The sequence below is a fragment of the Wolffia australiana genome, chromosome 12, assembly GCF_029677425.1.
Source record: "Wolffia australiana isolate 7733 chromosome 12, ASM2967742v1".
NCBI classification, from domain to species: domain Eukaryota; kingdom Viridiplantae; phylum Streptophyta; class Magnoliopsida; order Alismatales; family Araceae; genus Wolffia; species Wolffia australiana.
In genome coordinates, this window is record NC_135846.1 from 14,262,252 (window position 1) to 14,282,157 (window position 19,906).

General features: G+C 37.5%; 2 protein-coding genes across 2 annotated transcripts; both read right to left on the reverse strand.

Moving 5' to 3' along the window:
- Positions 1–8,639: 8,639 nt before the first annotated feature.
- LOC144710181 (Ankyrin repeat family protein) lies at positions 8,640–13,219 on the reverse strand. The gene is made up of 4 exons (XM_078583871.1): positions 13,193–13,219; positions 11,351–11,508; positions 9,663–11,208; positions 8,640–9,146 (listed from the first exon to the last, which is right to left on the reverse strand). Exons 3-4 carry the CDS (start codon positions 11,091–11,093, stop codon positions 8,799–8,801), a joined length of 1,779 nt encoding a protein of 592 aa, XP_078439997.1. The 5' UTR covers positions 11,094–11,208; positions 11,351–11,508; positions 13,193–13,219; the 3' UTR covers positions 8,640–8,798.
- Positions 11,503–18,613, reverse strand: LOC144710097 (holliday junction resolvase). Its single transcript, XM_078583757.1, has 7 exons — positions 18,537–18,613; positions 18,042–18,134; positions 17,621–17,788; positions 17,453–17,539; positions 17,230–17,379; positions 15,607–17,147; positions 11,503–14,158 (listed from the first exon to the last, which is right to left on the reverse strand). The coding sequence occupies exons 1-7, from the start codon at positions 18,597–18,599 to the stop codon at positions 13,390–13,392; spliced, it is 2,871 nt and encodes a 956-aa protein (XP_078439883.1). The 5' UTR covers positions 18,600–18,613; the 3' UTR covers positions 11,503–13,389.
- Positions 18,614–19,906: the final 1,293 nt, after the last annotated feature.

Consider the following 19,906-nt stretch of genomic DNA (forward strand, 5'->3'; position numbering starts at 1 on the left):
TAGTGTTATAAATCACTATGATGGTTTAATATTAGAATAAGTTTTAATTAAAATATTTTTATTTTTCATATCATGAATATTATCAAGTCTTAATGAGTAGTTTTTATATGGTAATAAGATTGGAACTCTTTGACACAAGGATTCAATATTAATCAAGTTAGAAGTCAACACAGCATATGTATTCAGGTTGGAATTGATTCTATCATCAAAATAACTATTTGAAACAAGAAAATAATGACATGTGAAGTTAGCCTACGAAGTCTGAACTTACAACACGCCGTATTAATATTCTATTTTTTGTCCCAATTGTCTTCTATAATTAAAATCCTATCTCTTTACAATAGAAATTAAACATCTGCCTTTTACATATAGAGAAAAAATTGAACATCAATGTCACTAGTTCATGGGACTGTTTGACTGTAATTACAGGGGCTATATAGGATCTGATAAATGGTATTAGATGACCCAAATGGATATCACTGGTGAATTTAATGTCAAGTTAACACATAGGAAAGTTATTTCCACTGGAAAAAAGAATTCTATATGCTTCAAAATTAAAACTTTACTGAGAAACCTAAAGGTCTGTTGTATAAACCCATTGATCATGGTTGAAAAACATCATAACCACCCTTAATGATCAATGATCTGAAGAGTGATTAAATATTTAAGTGATTAAAAATAACAAATATTGTATTGTGAATTATTATCTACTTGAACTTGAATTTTTAGTATAATATTTTTAAAATTAGTATTAATAAGTATTGATGAAAAATAAATAAGACTTTTAGAAAGGATACCCGTGTGTCATCCATTTTTTTTATTGTCTTATTTTTTGTTTCCAAGTGCTTTCAATCATGATCAAAATGTGTGAACTGTGATTGAGAATATCAATCAGGGGATGCCCCATGAAATATATATCTTTGTACTAAATTTGATTCATGTCTATCATTCATGGAATTTTATAAAATCAGCCACAATGGGAGGCCTTAGTTACACCACAATGGACAATCTGAGGTGAGTATCAAACAATAGAAAAAATACCAATCAAATTAAGCGTTTAAAGTAAAACCAAAGCGTGATGATGATCTCATTACTTTGTGCTGAGTTGAATCCACTATAATTTGGTTCTTTGAATGAGTCATCTCAAGTCACACAAGTGTCTGGGCTCTTGGTGTATCCAGGTGATTTTTTCTCCTTAGTTCTCATCGTCTTCTTCTCGATCAAATACAAAAGATCTAGGAAAATTTTCTTACCATTCTATACACACCAGGATGAGAGGGCTCTGGAGAACAAAGGGAGAAGACAACGAATACCAAAGAGGGTGTTGCATGCATGTTTCTCAATTGAGACATTATATGTAAAAATATTTCCACACAAACATATGCACTTTTAGTATAACCTCTAGTGTCCAATAAGCATTATTTATATGACCCTCTTGGTAATGTACCAGTCTTTGAGCCCAATGACTATTTTGGGGCCAACCAAATATTTATCTATAGAGAAGAAGTATATTAACTTAATACTGGATTAATTTAACTCAATTGATAGCTCCAGGCTCCACCATGTGAGGTGCCAAGCTACATCTCCTGTTCCATAAACATAAAAATTAATTCTTATACTAATTTATTTCAAGGAACCCTTTTGTCATTTGTCCTTGATTCTCTTGAAACTCATATGATAATTTAGGGCATTGTCAAACTATTAAACTCTTATTGGTCATACTTTTCCATTAATTTTTTTATTAGAAAATATTAATACCTTGGCCAAATAATTCAACAAATAATCTTCCATATGTTTGTATCCTCTTATACCAAGGACACATAATCCCATATTTATCAACAATCATCTTCATATAATTGTTATCACATCCAAACTAAGACTCTTTGGAATCATGTGATTGGGAACTCATACTGAATAATCAAATTATGACATTCCATTTGCATCATGGCATTAGCGTATCATGTCAGATAAGTTACAGAAAATATTGCAGGAGTGGACCTCGTTGATATCTACGTATCAGTTTAGAGACTCATTCTCTAAAGAAAACACATAGTTCCTCCTCAACATCTCCACACAAATGGTTACATGACCAACCACCATCTTCATATGATGTGGAGCATATAGTAATATTAAATCAGCTTGTTTTGATTTTCTCCTCAAATATCATATGAACATAAAGTTTTAGGATATATGTTCATAGATAATTCAATCACTATAATGCCATATCATCGTAATTCACTCCTCACTTCACATATCGTTCGACTTCATTATACATACAGCACATGAATAATAAGGAATCTGATTTACATTAATTATTTGAAATGAAACTTAGAAATGTGATTTACTTTGAGGCCATATAACTCCTTAACTTATGACTTGCACACTGTGGATTTTATGTGCTACAAGTCAGTTACTTAGCTCCTAAAACTATGTTTCTATAAACAATTTCATCAATAATTGATAGCTTGAGAAAATTGGTGGAAGACAGCACAAAATTTTCAAATATTGAGTTATTGATTAAATATATGCATCAATTAGATACCTCTTCTCTCCTAAACTTTTAGGAATTAATGATAGTATGCACATTGCCAAAGAAAGTTGTTGCATATTACATAAATATATGAGATATGAATGAAAATCACGTTATTTTGCATGTTATGATGGATCTAAATCAATAAAGTAGCCTTTAAACATGATTTTATGATTTTTTCCAGAATGTTTTGGTATTTTTAATGATATTTTTTGCATTAATATCGTTTAGAAATTATTTATTAAAGTCAGAAAATACCTATTTTATATTAATTAAATTCCCCCAATTTTTCTATTTTTTTTAAGAATTTTCTGTCAGTGAATCATCAAGAGATGATTTATGCAGCAGAAATTTTGATTTTTTAGATTAATAAAATGCATTTAATACATGATTTATTCGCGTGTAATGACCACTCGCCACATGTCAGGTAATTTTAGATTAAAATTTTTCATTTCTTTAGCTGGACACCTACCACGTGGTGCCTTTTAAGGGCCAGGCAGCATCCTTGCAGTGCTGACATTAGAGCCACAATGGCGCTTATCATTTTATTATATATTTATTATTTTTATTCTCTCTCTCTCTCTCCTATTTTTTTCAACTCATAGGATATGTGGCGGCCTTCAACAGTCCATTAGGTATATTCTGTTTTCATTTAACGACTAATCATTTAGAATGTGAGCTGAACATGTGGATACACAGATTTAGTTGCATAGTGAACATGCAACTAAATCTGCATAATGAACATGTGTTTTAATTGCATAATGAACATGTGGATGCACATATTTAGAAAGTGAACTGAACAATGGCAGAGATGATTGCACACGTATTTTGTTGGTGAATCAGGATGAAGAAACCCTAAATGCGCTGATGGCAGCTGGAACAGAGAGAAAAGAAAGGAAACCAGATGATTACAATTCAAGAATTTTCAAACTTTGATATCTGGAGATCCAAAAGTTGAATCGACCAAAATTTTTCAGGGTAGTTTCAGCTTTTCCCCCTTTTTACACAGAGTTTTATAGTTAAAATTAAGTCAGGAAGAGGTTAAAAACACTTTGAACTTGCCCCTACCCTAGTTATCTATGAAGGAAACAGCAAGCTTGTAGATTCAAAATTTTCTTGGTTATTGGCTTGATTTTGTAAGTTTTTTCTTCATCTTTGATTTCTTTCTTGAATGTTTCCCAAAACACCAATGCACGGTCACATATTCATGCCCTTGGAGGATTTCTACAGTTGAAGAGCACTTGATTTAAATCCGGATCAAGATAAAAACGTCAAGACATCATTCTACCCTGTTCATCATCTCATTTTAATCCCAGAAAAAAATCCACTTCCCCCAACTTTAACCACTTTCTCCCTCTATATCACTCTCTACTTTCTCTCTCTATATTGGATATTTTACTGTTATAAAAAAAATCCTCCATCTCGAATTTCTACTCCTAAAATTTCACAAAATATTAGTTGATCTTGGCCTTAAATTTGAACTGAAAATATGTATATATATATATATTAATTAAAAACATTTCAATCTGATATAATTTTGAACTGAAATTTTAAGATTTGACATCAAATTTTACTTCTTAAACTCTACAACCGAACATTAAAAAAATATAAGAAATTATAATAGTTTTCTAAAAATCATAAAAAGAATCATACAAGTAACTCTTCATTTCTTTCTTTTCTTAAACAATTTTATACAATATAAACATTTATTCAGCATTTAATACACAGATCCTTCCCTGTGGATTGACCCCTTTCTCAAACTATTCTAACTAAAATTTTGAAAACTGGAATTATACATTTTAAAGTATAAACTTAAACATCAAGGCCACGATTAAAGTCACATGTACTCAAACACATTTTAGGCTTATTAATTAACTATGCATATTTTACACATGAAAGTTTCTTGAGACTGTATTCTCTATAGGCATATATATATATAACAGATATTCAAGAGAAATTTCTGGGGGGCCAGTATGACCATATTGTTTGTGACATCTCATGTGTGTTCTCAACTAGGATAATAGAATAAGGCCATTGGTGATAACAACAATGAATATATTGAATTAATTTTAGATTGAACACTCAGGCTTAGGTTTTTAAACCTGTGGCAATGAATTTTTTTGATTTTAGATTATCATGTTTTTCTACTATCTAGAACACCTAAGATCTATACATCTTGAAATATTATCTACAGTTATCAGACTGGTTGATCTATATCAGACTGGTTGAATGGGCCTTGAACTATTTATTTATTGTTCAGGAAGAAACTGAAGAAGGACCTTGAAATACAGCATGAGAACTAGTGTCATACAACAAATCATTGCATCAAGTGTACAATGGGATCTTTTAAACGATCATGTATAAAAATTTTGAATAAATCTGCATAGACGACATCTAAATCATGAAGCTCCTAAAAAATCATTTGGCATGTATGATGAATGTGCCTCATCTTCCACAACCAATGCTTCCAGGGAATGTGAACCCACTTCTGCCATCTAAGGCCGTCTAAGTGAACTCCGAGGTATGATTGTTGTACAACTTTTCTTTCTGTTTTTAGTATAGACTAGTGGGTTATATTTCTACCCAAATTGATTTTTTTATTTTCTCCACACATAAAAACTCTTGAAAACACTCTTCATTAAAATATATAAATCCCCTTGGGTGACGTCCAGGGCATAATTAGATCTGGCTACAATCATAGCTTGGTAACAAAAATGATATTAATTCCCTTGGGGTTGGAATTACCCAACATGATTTTATTAATTTCAAAACATGATAATAAAATAGTTTTAAAAAATTATTATTATAGGTGATTTTTAGCTTTCGATATTAAATTCTATCTAAGGTTTAAAACCAAAATAATACAACTTTTTATGTCATATTGGTACCAAGAAGACAATAACACTTAAATTCCATATTAATAAAGTCAACAGTTCAACCTAAATAATAGATGTAACCTATAGTAAAAGTGATGAACAATGATAAGGTGAAAATCAAGTACCACCTAAGCTCCAAATATGAGAAGGGAACAATGAACCATAACACCAATATAGGAATACATGGAGAATAATGTACACGAACAAATATATATTCCTTTTTGGTCTCCTAAGTATATTTTCCTACTACAGAGATTTACCTTCAATTGACACTATGTGTGGTTAGATTAAATCAATAAATCTAGTGCTCAAAGGCTGAAATCTCCTCAAGGCCAGTATGATGGGACTAAGTGGGATTCATGGGATATAAGACATGGGAGACTCTTGTTCTCAACCATAAATAGAAAAAATAAATTGAAAAATGGAGCTATCAGAGTTTTTATTGGTGTCTTTCCTCACCATAAACAATTGGATGTCTTTAAAAATGGCTAGTTGTCTAATATTTTTTAATACAATTCATTATTACACAAAATTGAAATTGTATGTGATGATCAATTCACTCACAACTTATATGGTATCCTTTCTTACCGTTTATATATCAGTATTTAGCTTATAAATGTCATTTTTTACGTTGAAATATCTTTACATATGCCTCCATATTTTTCGTAAAAATAAAACTAGATGATTATTGTACATGATAGCTTGAAAGCCAAACAAATAATTACAGTGTTACTTGCGTGCTATAACAAAACATAATAACTATTCTTAATCAGATTCAATGTCAAAAAGTTATGAATGTAAATTTGCTTAATAGCTTGGAATCAAGTTTGAGGTATCACTTCAGAGATCAGAAAATGAGTTTGTCCTAAAGATCTTAAAAGAAATTCAAAAGCGCTTTATATCATTGGGTTAATTGGTCAAAACTAGGATGCAGAATCCATAAGGAAGAAAAAAAATCATACAACACTCAAACATATTAATTTGGAATTTGGTCATTTTATACTTATGTCCAAAGGATTCTAATATTTCAAAGTACTTATCCTTTATTTTTGTTATCAAACTGAATGTACATTTGCACATGACAATTGTTTTGTAACAATAAATTAGGCATACCAGAGGACTATTACCATTAACATAGATACCTAAACCAGTATTTTGTTGAGGTTATTTTATGTTGTACATCCTTCGAAAACGTATGGGCTTCTAAAACTAAAGACTTAACAAGATATTTAGGAATGTTTTATACAATAATATTTATTTCTATCACAATATTTTGTTTTCCTTGTTTCATTTCTAAAGATTATTTTTATAAATTTCTTACAGAAAATGAAAACATATTTCTCATGGATATAATTAGGCACATAACAAAAAGATTAATTGATATCAGGAAAATAACTTCCTAACGATTAGCTAAGATTCATGCTATGTATTAGTGAAATTTGGTGCATGGAAGAAAATTGTAAATTCCAAAATGATTTTTCAAACATGATACTTCATTACAAAGTGTTTGTTAGAAAATAGAGTAATAATAAGGCAACATAAATCAAGCTAAATTGTTGAAACTAGTCATAGGAAAAAATCATACCATTAAAATATTATTCCTTGTTTCATTACTAAATATTATTTTTATAAATTTCTTACAGAAAATGAAAACATATTTCTCATGGAGATAATTAGGCACATAACAAAAAGATTAATTGATATCAGGAAAATAACTCCCTAACGATTAGCTAAGATTCATGCTATATTTTAGTGAAATTTGGTGCATGGAAGAAAATTATAAATTCCAAAATGATTTTTCAAACATGATACTTCATTACAAAGTGTTTTTTAGAAAATAGAGTAATAATAAGGCAACATAAATCAAGCTAAATTTTTGAAACTAGCCATAGGAAAAAATCATACCATTAAAATATTATTCCTTGTTTCATTACTAAATATTATTTTTATAAATTTCTTACAGAAAATGAAAACATATTTCTCATGGAGATAATTAGGCACATAGCAAAAAGATTAATTGATATCAGGAAAATAACTCCCTAACGATTAGCTAAGATTCATGCTATATTTTAGTGAAATTTGGTGCATGGAAGAAAATTATAAATTCCAAAATGATTTTTCAAACATGATACTTCATTACAAAGTGTTTGTTAGAAAATAGAGTAATAATAAGGCAACATAAATCAAGCTAAATTTTTTAAACTAGTCATAGGAAAAAATCATACCCTTAAAATACCGCAGGTCTCGAATTTAATCAAACACAGTCTAGTATAACTTTTCACTTCAGTAGTGTTAAAGAATGTCCTTAGATTGTTTCCCATTTTTGTTTTTAGTGACACAAACTTTCTCATCTGAGCATTTGATATAACAAGCAATTCTCCCTTTCCCATTTTATCATTTTTTCTCCCATTAGATAGTTTTTGTTTAGTACCTACCTCTGATTTCCAATTTACACTAATACAGAAGGCATCATTCATCTACCATCCCATTCTTCATACCTCAAAAGGTTCAACAAGTGTATCATAATCGAGTGTATTTGGTCCATACAATCTTGCTAGGTTAACTAATTCATGTAAATTTTTTGATTGAATTAGGCAATTGAAAAGTTGACATCAATCAACCTTATACGTTGAAAACAAAGGAAAATGCAGTCTAGTGGGCTCTTGGAGAAATTTATGTTTTGGAATAGTGACTCAAACCACGAGCTTGCAAAATGGGATACATTGGTCATACTAGGCTCCAAATTACCTAACCTTTACATTAAGCCCTGACAATTTATAGTTTGATCTACCACTTAACTGAGAAGTATCATCCGGGTTTATAATATTTTCTTCTTACATAAATATCATGAATCTCTTCAAGGAGCTCTACTCCATCTGCCTCAGAACATCAGCATGATCAAAACAGGAAGAATTAACAGAAGAGACAGCCATTACCAATCCCATGTATAAAAACAATGACAAAATATAATCGCATAATAAGAGGTCGCAAGAGTAAAAAACAGTACCAAGGGAGAACACAGGATGACAAAATCCACACAACCCAAATATTTGGAGTTTTTAATGAGGCAGTCACAACAAAAATTCATCATGTTTAATAAATGGTCACTAGAGTGACAACCAACGAACCCCGGAAACCCAAATAACACTTATAGTTCTTGGCAATGCAGTCGTTTCAGAAATTTACCATGTACAACAAGAGATTGACATAAAAATAACTAGCAGAAGCCAGGCTCAACCCAGAAAAGCAAGAAATTCTTGATGATGTAGTCATTACAAAATTCATTCATGTAAAGTACGAGAAGAGGATTAGAGTAGTTAGTAATTCCAGACAGCACAAACAGAGAGGAGTAAAAAATTCAAGGCCATAAAGGATAAAAGAATGACTCAGCTTTAATGAGCCTGAGGCCTTGCCTTCTTGGGTTTGTTCTTGCTCTTCTGGATTCTCTTCTTCCTGGCCTCCGGCGTCGTCCAAGAATAATCCGGGGGAATGAGAAAAGGATCTTGGATGTCCTCCACCCTTAGGGTATTTTGGGCAGACCCATTGAATGCCTGGTGATATGGCGTTTTGATCCACTGTAGCCATGAGTTCAACGCCTGACGCTTACCAGCCGCTGGGCTTTTTGCTCCACTGCGGTCTGGGCTTGTCGGAGGCGTGGAGAAGTCTTCAGACGGTTGTAGCTCCTCAAACTTCGTAAATGTTACCAATACTCTGATCGTAGGAACCACTGGAATGGCAACCTGGATGAACAAAAAATTTGGTAACCAGGCCCTACTAAGAAAGAATCAGATAAACGGGTGACATTAAAGGTAATATGATATTTAACAGCTTCTGAATCTGTATGATATACATTAAAAGAGAATGATTAAAGAAACAAAAGAACGATGCAGGACCAGGAATCTAGATCGTGAAAAAAATCCTTAGCCTGGATTCGAGCAGTATTGGACAGAGGTAAAGAATGGGACCCTACGTATTTCTGAAACAGTTTATGCATCATTACAGAATATGATAGTTATATGCACCCACAACTTGGAAAACATAAAAATAGTAATTAACTGATGGCGATCAGTATAACTCTATAAGTGGATCTGATTAAGGTCTCCTAGAGCCTAAAGAAGAAAGAAAAAATCAGAGTTATGACAACGAAATCTAAAGAATAGGGAAAGGCACATCCCAATAGTCTTAATGACTTTGACGAGTTTATAAATGATTGGCGCAATTTTTTAATGATTTTTTTAGGGCATGGCCAAGAGTACCTTAACAGGGAAGGTTCCTCGGGGAAGTTTAGTGGTCAGTAGCTCTCTTAGCCGTCTGATGGCCTTGACTTTGTCAGCGAGAATGTCAAGCAACGGGATAAACTCTTCCGCTTGGAGAGGGAAATCTTGAGAAAGCCACAAAATGGGCCTCACACCCTTCTTGTATTCACTCTCCTTGGGCTTCTCTCTCTTCAGATGACCAGACCCAGAGGAGCAAGCAACATCATGACTTTCCCCCCTACCCTGGCAAGAAAATGAACTCCTTGGAGCTTCAGTCTTCTGAGTTTCTCCCCTGTGCTTCCCATTCCTTCCCCAAGCACTGAACCGCCCTTTTCGATCTTCGCTGCACATCTCTCTCTCCTCATAGCAACTATGTCGAGGTCCCACGACACCATCCGAGGAGTCCATTTTAAGTGCATCCTCCAATTGCCTCCTCTCATCCTCAGTCAACACATCCCCAAACTCTTCACCTTCGATGTCATCATCTTGCACTGCCCCAGGGACTTGGCGAGATTTCACACTGACAACAACATGATGCATGTCATAGACTCTTGCCTTCCACTCCCCCACCATCTCTGATCTCTCCTGCTTCCTCCATGTATGCTGGGGCAAGAGCACAGCTCGAGTCACGTCTATGCCGGGCCGAAGAATATTCGTCTGCACCATGGCTGATACTTCCTGCTCAACCTCGGCCTCGCTTGCCGCAGCCCCTGCGCCTTCCAACGCATTCATCACCTCTTTATCCTTGTGTGAGATCAAACAGAGAGATCCAGGAGAAACCTTCCCATCTGCTGACCCATCACCAAGAAACAATATACTCTGTTCTGCGCGGTGGATCTTGAACCCATCAAATCCTGCTAAGGTCATATCTGCTCTGAGATTAGACCCTCTTTTCCAAATTTTGTAGGTGTCGGAGGGGGCAATTCTAGAGATGAATGGAATCACAGAGCTGTCAAAATTGAAGGTTATTTCCATGTAGAAGTCTCTCATTCTCCTCATCGTAGCGACAATGCGAGGTAGGCGGCGGCACCACTTGGCCCAAGCCATTGGCTGGTAATGGCGGACTATGACCTTGGCGATGTTTAATTCTCTAGAGCATATTGCTTCTTGGAGGGCACTCCAACCTTGCTCGTTCTGTAAACTCCAGTCTGCACCAGCCACCATGAGCATCTCTGTAGCTATTGAATCTCCCATCTTCACGGCAAGATGAAGAGGAGTTAGTCTGTGGGGGACATCTCGGCGATTGATGGCTGCAGATATAGCGTCTGCTTTCTTCTCCTCAGAAATTGAAGCAGCTTCTGATTGAATCGATGATGGTTCAGATAAGCTCGGAAGAGATGATATGATACGTTTCAGGCCGGCGTAATCTCTGGTAAGAACTGCCTTGTGCACGGGACTATGAGCATACTTGTGGATCTCGATTGCAGCCATTTCAGGAACGACGGGAGAAAGTCCAAGCCAGTTACAAACAGATAATGCACCTTTGATCGAACGATTTTCAGATAGAAATCAAAGAATCTCGTCCTCTCTGTCGTGAATCTGTGAACTGGAGAATCAAGGTCGGTTCAAAATCACAGCCAATGTAGTATTCAAACATTATGATGTTGTAAGTGCAAGATCTGGCCGGTAAATTAGAACAAGAAGGAATTCAAAGTTGGGTCGAGATTAGGCGGAAAAAAGAAACTCACTAGCATTTGTGGCGTTTGCAACGTCCGATCCGCTTCTCTTGCATTTGAAGCCAAGAACGATTAACAGCAGTTCGCATGAATCAAATCATGATCTCGATTACGCTGCAGCAACAGCGAGAGGAAGCAATTTCTCCTCTAGTAATCATATTCGGAAGTTCCTGCGCAAGAAATTTGAATAAAAGAGAGAGACAAAAGAGGGATAGCGAGAGAACCCAGAGTACTAAGCATACTAGCATAGAGAGAGAGATACAGAGAGGAAGACCAGTAGAGAGAGAGAGAGAGAGAGAGAGAGAGAGAGAGAGATAGAGAGGAGTCCAGTAGAGAGAGAGAGACAGACAGTGGAGACCAGTAGAGAGAGAGAGACAGACAGTGGAGACCAGTAGAGAGAGAGTGTGTGTGAGAGAAAGAGAGGGAGATCGGAAGAGAGAGAGAGGGTGAGAGAGAATGAGAAGGAGATCGGAAGAGAGAGATTGTATGTGAGAGAAAGAGAGGGAGATCGGAAGAGAGAGAGGGTGAGAGGGAGACCGGAAGAGAGAGAGAGTGGGAGAAAGAGGGAGTGAGAGTGAGAGAATGAGGGAGATCGGAAAAGGGTGAGAGAGGACAAAAGTAGAGAGAGAAAGAGAAGGAGATCAATAGAAAGGAGAGAAAAATCGATCAGTAGAAAGTAGCGAGACAGTGATCAGTAGAAAGAGAGATTCAGAAAGAGCTCAAAAGAGACTTAGAGAGAGAGAGAGAGTGAGAGCTCATTACAACGAGAGACAGATCAGTGTAAAGAGAGACAAAAAGAAATCAAATGATCATTTGAGAGAGAGAAAGAGATCAGTAAAAAGAGGACAAGAAAGAGATCAATAGAGATAGAAAGAGATAAGTAAAAAGAGAGAGAGAATAGATCAGTAGAGAGTGAGAATAGATCAGAAAAAAAGAGAAAGATATCAGTAAAGAAAGAGAGAGAGATCAAATGAGAGAGAGAAAGAGATCAGTAGTGAGAGAGAGAGATCAATAGAGAGTAAGAAAGAGATCAGTAGAGAGAGTGAGAGATCAGTTGAAGGAGAGAAGGAGATCAGTAGCGAGAGAGAGAGATCAATAGAGAGTAAGAAAGAGATCAGTAGAGAGGATCTATTGAGAGAGAGAAAGAGATCAGTAGAGAGAGAGAGATCAATTGAGAGAGAGAAAGAGATCAGTAGAGAGAGAGAGATCAATTGAGAGAGAGAAAGAGATCAGTAGAGAGAGAGAGATCAATTGAGAGAGAGAAAGAGATCAGTAGTGAGAGAGATCAATAGAGAGAGAGAAAGAAACCAGTAGAAAGAGACATTAATTGAGAGAGAGAAAGAGATCAGTAGAGAGATTGAGAGATCAATTGAGAGAGAGAGAGATCAATTGAGAGAGAAAGGGATCAGTACAGAGAGAGATCAATTGAGAGAGAGAAAGGGATCAGTACAGAGAGAGATCAATTGAGAGAGAGAAAGTGATCAGTAGACAGGGAGAGAGATCAATTGAGAGAGAGAAAGAGATCAGTAGAGAGAGAGAGATCAATTGAGAGAGAGAAAGAGATCAGTAGAGAGAGTGAGAGATCAATTGAGAGAGAGAAAGGGATCAGTAGAGAGAGAGATCAATTGAGAGAGAGAAAGAGATCAGTAGACAGGGAGAGAGATCAATTGAGAGAGAGAAAGAGATCAGTAGAGAGAGAGAGATCAGTAGAGAAAGTCAGAAAGAGATCAATAAAGAGGGAGAGAGAAAGAGATCAGTAGAAAGAGAGAGAGAGAGAGAGAGAGAGAGAGTGGTTTTCTTGAGAAGCGAGGACGCCGATGGGACCAGTCAGGACGTCGTTACAGAGGACAGTACCGGTACGCTATCCCGCAGGCATCACACAACCCGCACCACCCACCCCATCGGAATTCGGAAAACCACAACCACTCAAACCCCCCCCCCTTCCCTTCTTATTCTGCTCTTCCGACCCAGACTACCGCCCCCCCCAAAGCGCGGAACCTCCCAAATTTGAAATTCAGAACTCGGACAGCCATCCATCCACAGATCGACGGCTAAGAAACACCCGAGAGCGCAACAACAACCTCCCGAAGAGCGGAGAGTTGACTCGCCAGCTGTTCCCTCAAGTCGACGCCGTCCTCGCGGGAAAGCCCCTTCAGAAGAAGGTCAAACCCATTCCGAACCGCGGAAATTCCCAAAATAACCTCCTCCGGAATCTCCCTCTTCTTCCTCTTCCCCCCCGTCTCCTCCCCGGGGAGCCTCTTCAGAAGCCCCGCCGCTTCTCTTCTCAGGGCCTGGATCCCGTCACCGCCCCCACTTTCTCTCTCTAAAAAAGCCTTCAGCGCGGACATAAACCTCTCCTCCGAGGGGTTCTCCCCCGTCTCCAAGTCGTAGGCGAGGGCCGCGTCCAACGGGACGAATCTCCACAGCTGAGTGCAGCTCGTTCTGGCCGCGAAGTACCCGAACCCGTCTAGAGAGAGATGGAGGAACGCCCAGTTTCTCTCTCTAAGAAGGATGTGAGAGAGAGCCCACGCCGATGCGCTCGCTGGGTCGTCCTCTTTCTCTCTCATCTCCGTCCGGCAGAGGCCGGCCATGAACGTCGCCAGCGCTGGCTTGAGCTCGGAGGAGAGAGAAACTGTGGGTAGCGCTTTGATCAGGTCTTCCATGTCGCGGTGATGGTATGGTTGGTATAGTCTGGAGATGATGGCCATGGCCGGTGAGAGGAGGTGACCCGATCCATGGTTGCCCTTCTTCTGGTCTTGGACCAGCTGGAGAGAGAATTTCAGTAGTTCGGGTATTGCCATGTCGACCTCAGCAATCAGCCTGGAATTTTAGAGAGAGAAACCATCAAATTCTGTGAGAGAGAGAGGTCATGAGGCTGTGTTAGAGAGAGAAATTAACAAACTAGAGAGATGATGGATTAAAGCGAGAAATCAACAGATGAGTACTAGAGAGAGAGAGAGATAGAACACATGAGAGCTGATGGATTAAAGCGAAAAATCAACAGATTAGTACTAGAAAGAGAGAGAGATAGAACACATGAGAGATGATGGGTTAAAGCGAGAAATCAACAGATTAGTACTAGAGAGAGAGAGATAGAACACATGAGAGATGATGGGTTAAAGCAAGAAATCAACAGATGAGTACTAGAGAGAGAGATAGAACACATGAGAGATGATGGGTTAAAGCGAGAAATCAACCAATGAGTACTAGAGAGAGAGAGATAGAACACATGAGAGATGATGGGTTAAAGCGAGAAATCAACAGATTAGTACAAGAGAGAGAGAGAGAGAGATAGAACACATGAGAGATGATGGGTTAAAGCGTGAAATCAACAGATTAGTACTAGAGAGAGAGAGAGGACATGAGAGATGGGTTAAAGAGAGAAATCAAAAAATTGGTACTAGAGAGAGAGAACACATGAGATGAGAGAGAGAGATACAATTCAATTTTACTCCTTTATCTAACTGTTCGATTTGATTACTGATATTGGATCAATCAAATCAATAGATTGAACTTGAACCTATTCATTATTGGAATGAAACATTGATTTTTGTTCAATGGAAACTTTCGATCAATCGAAACATTGACTTTCGATCACATTTCAATCCCCAATCGCAACATGAGAGATGGGTCAAAGAGGCAAATCATCAGCTTAGTGGGTTGAGAGAGATTACTGAGGTATGGCTTGGAGAGAGAAATCATCAGAGTATTGATAGAGAGAGAAAAATTAAGATACGGGTTGGAAAGAGGATTCATCGGACTAGCAAAAGAAAAAAGAGAAATTATAGATGGAGTATAGAGCAAATCATCAGATGAACAATAGAGAAGGGTAGGAGAGAGTTTCATCGCGGTAGTTATTTGGGAAATAAGAATTTAGACATGGGTTACAGAGAGTTTCATCAGGTGAGTGGTAGAAGGACAATAATTCAAAGATGGGTTAGAGAGAGAAAGTATCAGACACCTAGACAAGTGATAGAGATGGGTTCGAGAGATTCCCATCAGGTGACTGATAGGGAGAGAGGAATTTAGGATGGGTTAGAGAGAAATGATATGCTTAGTGACAGAAATAAAAGAATTGAGAGATGGGCTAGAGCGATAGGAATCATCGGGTTAGTAGTATAAAGAAAGAAGAATTAAGAGATGGATCAGAGGGAAAAATCATGAGACTAGTGAAAGAGACAAGAATCGAGCAAAAGGCTAGAGAGAGATTATCAGTTTATTGACAGAGAAAGAGAAGAAAAGATTGGCAAGAGATGATGATAGCTTACGACGAACGCAGAGCGCAGGCCACGGAATGCAAGGGGAGGAGCCCCAGAGATGCATGACCCTGATCTTGGCGGTTACCATAATTGGCAACAAATCTTTGGAAATCAGTCAGAATTCTCTGAGCAGAAAGCTTCTGGATACGATCTGATAAGAAATTGAGAGGAAAGTCCTCCATCATCATGGCCACACGCACAGTGTAGACGGAAGACGATAGATCTGACTCAGCGCTGTCAAACAAAGAAGTGTAGACATGATCAACGGTGGGCTGCGGCGCGTGAGAGAGAATCCTGGACATCAGCCGAGCCGATTTCCTGAGAGGAGAGAAAGGACCCAAAGCTGTTTCAGACGATGCCAACACCTTCAATAGACCCAACCAACGGTCACAGATCTGATTAGCGATCACCGGATCCACGTGTCGCATGATGAATCGCCACATCTCTAGAACAATCTCTTGGCAGAGGCTGTGAGGGTGGAAGAGATTATGCAGCAGAAAGTCTTCCACTTCCTGCCAATTCCCAACAGAAGAAGAAGAAGAAGGCTTGGCAGCGATCATGAAGACTTTAAGGGAATGGAAAAGGAGATGAAGAAGGGGCCTCCATGAAATTCTTCCCTTGTTTTTCTCTTTATTGCACAGCTCAGGAACATGCAAGAGCAACATGAAAGGATAGACGTCTTCGGCTGCTAAGCTCTTCAGAAGCTTCCCCAAGTTCATGATGATTAATGAGATTACCTCCTCTTTGAAAGAAACAGAGCTCTTGAGAATACTCAGGAAAATCATTACTCTGTTGAGGGTAAGACTTTGATTTGCTGCTGCTGGAGCAAGATCGATTTTATTTGTGAAAATGCCCTCCAAGATTTGAGATTTAGACGCTGATGAAACTTCATCCGAGTTTAAAATACCGTGGAGAAGGAGAAAGGACGTTGGCTCTAGAAGATCAGCCAATGCCTCGCACGCAGCTTTCAAATGAGCCTCTCTGGCAAATGTAATACCAAAGTATGACACCAGCATGATGCATTTTATAATCTCTGGAGAAATTTTGATGGCCTCAAGGGGATGTTCGGAGGAAATCCGGACGGCATTGATGAGATAAAACTTAACTGGGAGGAATGTTCTCTTGGCTTCAGACAGAGTAAGTTCAGTTTTCTGTGATGAAAGCCAGGCCTCGGAAGAACGACAGAGTGACCCATCAGCCAGCGTAATCAATGAACAGAGAATATTGACTATCTTGACCCTGCCTGCCAAGACCTTTTTCCCAAGTTGTAATAAGGAAACAACTCCCTTCCACGATACATTCAAGATTGTCACAAGGCTTCCCCCTCCAGACGCTGCCAGAATCCCCAGTTCATGTAAATTCTCAATTGTAAGAGCGGTGAGAGTAATAATGTGAGCTTTTAGAACATCATCAGCTCCATTTTCAGTTCCAATCATCATATCGCTGTTGTTCAAATGCATGGATTCGAAGTACCATCTGCAGAGCTTTACTGTGGAATCCAAAATGGCTTGTGCTGCCTTGACCAAATCCATGGAGATTAGCTGAAACCTCTGGAAAATAAATATATTCCGTCTAAAGAATTAAGCGTAAAAAATAAAAAAGGATAGGATAATTAACAAAAAATACGAACACCTTTACATCAGAAATTAATGTCCTCGTTAGAATGAATTGCTCCAAGATAAAATTCTCAACGGCAGGGATACTGGTTCTTTCTCCGAAATAAATATATTCGGTCAAGGCTAAAATCGTAGCCGATGAGAATTGAAGGGAGTCCAACACTAACTGCAAAGAAGACTGCTATGAAATACAAAAATTTAAAGGAAGATTCAATAGAGAAGAAAGCATTTCTGTATACCGGGGTAAGTGTAGCAGAATGTTCTTCCACACCCTGGTCACCAGATATTGATGTTACTTCCAGATGCTTTCTGCACCACATGCTTGCCTAACATAAAAGAACTCACAGCATTACATACAATAAAGATGGCACCATGATACTGTTGACGGACTCATGTCATACAAATACCTTTGTTCCAATGTCGACACATTGGTTAAGACAAGCAGATGCATTCATCCCCAATTGTTTAAGGGCAACGTTCAATATTTTCCTGTTCAACATGCATTGTGATACGTCCAAGCATACGGAATCCTCCCAAACTTCCCAAAATCTTGTCAAGGTAGCCAAATGCCAAGACTAAATGTGATCAGAGGGAAATAAATTCGATTTGAATCGAGGGATAACTTTCATCATTGTTCAGGGTAAGTGATGTAAAAAATGATAGGATACACCATTTAGGATATCCATTGATTGCGAATTGAATAAATGAAGGACGATTTTGCAAGTAAAGATCCGACTTTACAATCGTAAAAATATTTACAAAGCATTTTTATGAATGGCCAAACGATTAAGAGCTAAAGGAAAGATTTAGGAATAACTCGGAGGATACTGAAAGGCCTTCCATTAAAGGAACAAGTTCGGATGCCTCAGATGAATCCAAGTCTTCAAGTTGGTCCAGAAGAGACAAACGAACATCCCCATTCTGCAACACAGCACAAATTGACTTAGCCAAAAGATAGAGCAAAACAGATCGAAATCGAAAAAATCACCGGAAAATAATACACCACAGAACCGCGATCAGAGAAAAGCGGCCATAGTAATCGCAACGTTAATAAATTCTTCCGAGAGAAACCACAAAGCCCAATTCAACTCAAAAGCATTCAATCAAATGACTTTGTAAAAAAACTTGAAGATACAGACACTGAGTAAAATAAAATCGTGCCAATTTCTGTGGCTTCCACTGCCATAAGAGTAGATCCGTCAGTCAAAATCTCCAAAAAACAGATCCGCCCCCGAATCTAATACGCGAAGGATTAAAAGAACCGGATACGAGCATAAACAACAATCACGACTTGATAGCTAGAACATCGGAAAGAGATCTCACCTCCGCCGACTTGATGGCTTCGACTAGGTTCGTCATCTTCTTCCTCTTTTGTTCATCTTCCATCTCTCCACACTGCAGCGATGTTTTCTCTCTTTCCCGCCTTCTAGCGCGCTTAAATGGCAGATAACGGGAAGAACGATATCGGATCTGGGATCCGGTAACGGTTCGGATCCTATCTAATTTGTTTTCATTTTTCCTTATTGGAAAATAATCAGATTAAATTGAATCACAGAGTTTATGAACTGAAGCTCAAGGAAAAATTTCAGGTTATGTGAAGCTTATATTCTTCCCATGCTGTGGAATTTTTTATGAAGTTATTGTTTTATTTGTTCTTGTTTTGAAGGTTTGGTTTCTAATTCCAAATTTCCCCAAAGTTTATGCTCTCAAATTCTAGAAAGGTCAGTTTTGGATTTGTCATTTTTCTTAAGATTCTGTGAAGCTGAGAGATGACTGGAGATATTGGTTGTGATCTATTCCTCCTGGTGGTAATATGATACACCTTGATAGTATCAATTATTTATTCCTCAATTTTGAATTCAAGATACACCAGAAATCACCAATGTAGGTCTGTAAACTCGATTTATAGAAGAATGGAATGTGAATATAGCAATACAATATGCATAGATGCTCCTCAATCCAAGACGAAGTTTTCCTCCTCCATTTCAGAAGGCCGACTCCTGCTCCAGCCCCTCTGACAGTCGTAACCGTCAGCTTCAAGATTTCTAGAAAAGATCTGCCCTCCCGCTCTCCTCTTCTTTTATTTATAGGTCTCGTTCGCTTTTAATCAATGGCCGTTGACTAGCTCTCTTCTTCTATCTTCTTTTTATATTTCCTTGAATAGAACATATCATAATGTCACTTCTGGTATTTCTTGGTTTTTATCTTTCAAAGTTGTGGCCTCATCATTGCCAACGTTATCGTGCTATCCTTACAACTGCTAGTGATACAGGTCACGGTATCAAATACTTATTGTAAATATCGTCATCACTTGATATTATGATAATGATAATGATAATTTTTTAACCTCCTTGGATGCTTCTTTGATCTCCTAAGAATGCTCCTCTCTCTGATTCTCTGTTGGAAAACTCCTGCTGGCTAGGGTTGAATAGGCCAAAAGACATGTTTTCTCATTTCATTTTTCTGGCTAAATTCCAGCCAATAAAATAGCAAGAGATCCCCACTCACTTACCTGACTTATTCTCAGAAAAAGTCATGTGATACACTTCTACCTGGGCCATTTAAAAGGTGGCCCACATTCAGTTGTTTTAAGCCATAAAATAAAATGTTACGGGCTACTATAGAAATAAATTGAAATAAAAAGGATAAATGCATTTAATCAACAATAATGATAATGGATATCAGTGACTTTG